General features: G+C 40.7%; 2 protein-coding genes across 2 annotated transcripts; one reads left to right on the forward strand and one right to left on the reverse strand.

Moving 5' to 3' along the window:
* Positions 1-6: 6 nt before the first annotated feature.
* LOC134292143 (GATOR complex protein NPRL3-like) lies at positions 7-368 on the forward strand (the record flags this gene model as incomplete). Its single annotated transcript, XM_062860938.1, is given in 1 exon segment — positions 7-368. A coding segment is annotated over 1 exon segment (321 nt), but the record flags the coding sequence as incomplete, so codon positions are not given.
* Positions 369-769: 401 nt separating this feature from the next.
* LOC115262042 (probable prefoldin subunit 6) lies at positions 770-1,600 on the reverse strand. Its single transcript, XM_029863968.2, has 3 exons — positions 1,399-1,600; positions 1,222-1,322; positions 770-1,157 (listed from the first exon to the last, which is right to left on the reverse strand). The coding sequence occupies exons 1-3, from the start codon at positions 1,469-1,471 to the stop codon at positions 948-950; spliced, it is 384 nt and encodes a 127-aa protein (XP_029719828.1). The 5' UTR covers positions 1,472-1,600; the 3' UTR covers positions 770-947.
* Between the last annotated feature and the right edge of the window lie 2,261 nt (positions 1,601-3,861).

The raw sequence follows: 3,861 nt of genomic DNA on the forward strand, positions 1-3,861 counted from the left end.
ACCGCGTCCAGCACGGACAACGACGAAAGCATAGCCTCGATAGACGACGATGACAAAATTAAGCGGCTGCTGTACGCGTTTCCCGAGTGCGACCGTAAGGCAATACAGAAGATTCCGGCCGCCTCCAATCCGGAGGACCTGTCGTTGATGGCCCGTCTCTGGCAGGCCGGGTATTTCAAGGGCGAACATCACCTCGAGGAGATTATGTACTTTGAAAATCTCCGACGATCCCAGTTGCTTCAGTTGGTGGATAAATTCCGGGACGTTCTGATAATCTACGAAACGGAAGATCCGGCCATTGCCAGTTTGTACACTGTGCCGCAGTAGGCCGGTGAATAGAACACGAATAAAAAGCCTCCGAAAATCAAGAGACGTTATTTTGGTAAAGTAGAGAATGCCTAGTAGGCTTAGCAATTCGGACTTGACACAAAAGTAAGAAGAAAGTTATTCCAACAAGCATTGCGTTGGTATTAGTAGGGGGATTCACTTAATAACAGCGTAAACTGATTAAACGTCGCGATCATCAAGGCAATCTTTGATTATTTCATTCGCTAAATCATGAAACATTTCAAATAAGCAGGAAATCATGGCTTACGCAGCAATTAAATCTGTTTAGTGAGTACCCCTATTAACAAGTTACTTCAAACTGATGTGAGATTGGATTAGATAGATTTTTCCCTTCAAAATTGACTTGGTAACGGGGACTAAACTACTTTGACTGCTTCCCGTTTAATCGATATCCCAGTTGACCCCATTCAAACACATTGGATTATGTTCCGAAACGATATCAGTGTAATTACTTTTCCTTGGTGTGTGACATGTGAGTTGTTGTTGATCGAACTTAACAATAATAGTAGTATAGTAGGCTATGCGTTAAATGGATTTTCTTGACGAAAACTAGAAAAATGCAACGTGCGCCACAGTTACAGTAGTTCCGGCCATGCCGCTCAAGGCTTCGTCAGCGCTATTTGGCTTTGGTACTGGCGCTGTAGCTTCTGCAGGTTGGCCCTGTACTTGTCCTGCTTCTGCTCAAGGCTGGCAATGTTTTCCGTGCATTTCTTCAGCTCCTTGTTGATGTACTCGATACGCTTGGCCACGTTCTGCTTGCTTTCTTCCAGTTCCTGTTTCACCAGCACCGGCCCGTACAGCTTGTATACCTACAATGAATCACGCACATGTGAGGTCTTTGAACTCAAACACTGATGCTCATCAATCGATTACCGTGTTGGTCGGCTTCAGCAGCTGGAGCTCCTCCAAAACGTTCTTGTTTTCGTTGTACTGGCCATCCAGGAGCTGTTGCTGCTGGACAAGCTTATTGAATTCTGAAAATGGGCACCACTTGGTGTTGGTTAACCATAATCGGGCAGTGTTGCTCCCCCCACACAAAACAAAACTTACCTTTTTGGGCATCTTTGTAGTTTTTCAGCTCGGATTCCAACTTACGTTGCAGCACAATCGTTTCCTTGTCCATTTTGTCTGTGTTGTTCGGGAAAGTGATTTTCCTTACGGTGAAAAACTAAAAACACCCGGAGTTCCTATGACGATGACCGCAATCCGTTCGGTCGGTTCTCGTGCAGAAAATCGGAAATTTTTGACAAGCAGCGCAGTTTTCATTTTTGTTGCTTGCTGTCATTTTAAGGCGCATGGGTTTTCTACCAAGCACGGTTGTCTGTTTTGCTTGTCTAGATATAATGCGCACGGCGAAAAATTTCTGGGCGAAATTTTTTTCAAATTGGTTATTTACACCGAGATTTACCCTAACTGAGACCCTAACATTGAGAATATGGATGTAGATGTAATATATTATTCATAATCCATAATTATTCATAAGGGGCCATTCATTAAGTACGTCACGGTCCTAGGGGGGAGGGGGAGTTAGTGAAAGTGTGACAAGCTATGTATTCAGTTAAGGACAAACCCGTACGAAGGGGGAAGGGGGGGTTGAAAATTCCTAATTTTAGCGTGACGTACTTAATGGATGCTCCCTAATCCAGTTTCAAAACTGTGTAAGAGGTTGTACCTAAGTACACAGGGTCAAATATTTGACAAGGAAAGAACCCAGAAAACAACATCTATTCGACACTAATAAAAATTTGATCGAGTAGATTGGACAAATCTAGAGATTTTCTTGAGGATTGTAAGAACGATAATTCTGATGTCGCGTCTCGAGTGTGTCGTGAAATTCTTACGTTAGCATAAGCAGTAAAAGTTAAGACTCAAATCGACACTGATTTTTCATTTGGGCCTAACTGATATTTTCGAGTTCTCTTCATCGATCTTCTCTTTGTGTTATCACAGAATGTGTATTGAGTTTTCCAAAGATTTTTTGGCTGAAATGCGAAGAAGACGACTACATGTTGCTATAGAAACAAAAAGAATAATGATTTTGTTTGTTTTGATCAAGTTATTAGCGAAAGAGAGAGTCGACGAAGAGAAATCGATCAAGTCAGTTAGGCCCTTATGAAAAATCATTGTCGAAATATTTATTAGCCACAAAAATCGATTAGAAGTAATAGCAGCGGCGTCATGGTCACGATTTTTTCCGCAGTCAAGTTCACAGATTGTGAACAATCCTCGGTACCCACTTTACGTAATTTATGTTTACTCCCTTACTGTCAGAGCTGTCAGATCGGTGTACATCGCTAAACATAATTTACACACCAGGGTGCGAGGACGCCATCTTCGTGAATCCAACATGTTGTATGTAAACATTTGTGTATCCACAAAGGATTCCATTGCGGATACACGATAGATGTTGACTCCTGTCAGATGCATTAGGTGGGATCTAGGATAGGATGTGACACCTGCAACTTCTCTGTCCAATTTCACAGCTTGCTGTCTTGTTTTTCCGCGTTGCTAAGATTATTGGTCCCCAAATTGGTCTCTTTTGGGCTGACTACACACTAAGATCAGCTCGGTATTTTTCCCATCTTTTTACTGAGTTCTCAACAGCAGATTTAACTCGGTACGCTCGGTTATTTATTTTGCGGATATTCTGTAAATGAGTTACCGAGCTCAGCTCACAAACTGTCAAAAGTTACTGAAGCACGGTAAATATCGTTACTGGTGAACGGTAAATACGATTACCGAGTGTACCGAAATAAATCTGCTGTTGAAAACTCAGTAAAAAGATGGAAAAAATACTGAACTCAGTGAAAAAATAACTGAGCTGGAACATCTGAATCTTAGTGTGTAGTTGTCGTAGGGTGGGATTAGGGCTGCCACATACGTGAATTTACACAAAAGGCAATTTACACGGAAAAAAATACACGGTAATGAATATTTATTGGGTACCGGACTGGACACAGAAAATTTAATGGTTTTCTTTGGTACATCGAGGTCTTGTAATTAGTCTATGGTAATAGCTTTATAATAGAAAAATGTGGAAACATGTTTGAAGTTATTCAGTTAATTCAATATTATGAAATATTTTTAGCAAATGGATGTAATGGAGATAAATATAAACAGCTAATATTGATTCAAAATCAACTAATCATGGGAAGGAGAGGAAATTGCTAAATTCTACTAAGCCCTGGCGGTACCTTATGTTCATAAAGTATTTTATACTTTATTTAAAAGCAGCCAATCCATGCTGGATCGTTAGAGGCGTACTAAAGTGTTATAAAGCTGATATATTCACTGAAGAATGTTTATATTGTATTGTGGATTTAGCACCAAATTGGTGTCGTAAGTAACTCCATTGACTTCCACTGCCTTTCCTATGCGTTAAACATAACATCGAAAGTAGTGCGCTGTGTAGTGAATCTGATGCTCACGGAGTCAAATTTCGTTCGTTTGAATCAAAAATATTCATGCTTATTCCACAGACAAACAGACGTAACACTCTGATAATTCCCATCG

The sequence above is a fragment of the Aedes albopictus genome, chromosome 3 (genome assembly GCF_035046485.1).
Source record: "Aedes albopictus strain Foshan chromosome 3, AalbF5, whole genome shotgun sequence".
NCBI classification, from domain to species: domain Eukaryota; kingdom Metazoa; phylum Arthropoda; class Insecta; order Diptera; family Culicidae; genus Aedes; species Aedes albopictus.

Bases quoted from the DNA above. Each gene is read 5' to 3' on its own strand.
- LOC115262042 (XM_029863968.2), bottom strand. From the start codon at position 1,471: ATGGACAAGGAAACGATTGTGCTGCAACGTAAGTTGGAATCCGAGCTG. The intron at 1,323-1,398 runs GTAAGTTTTGTT...GCCCATTTTCAG, and splicing joins CTACAAAGATGCCCAAAAAG to AATTCAATAAGCTTGTCCAG. The intron at 1,158-1,221 runs GTAATCGATTGA...GATTCATTGTAG, and splicing joins TGCTGAAGCCGACCAACACG to GTATACAAGCTGTACGGGCC.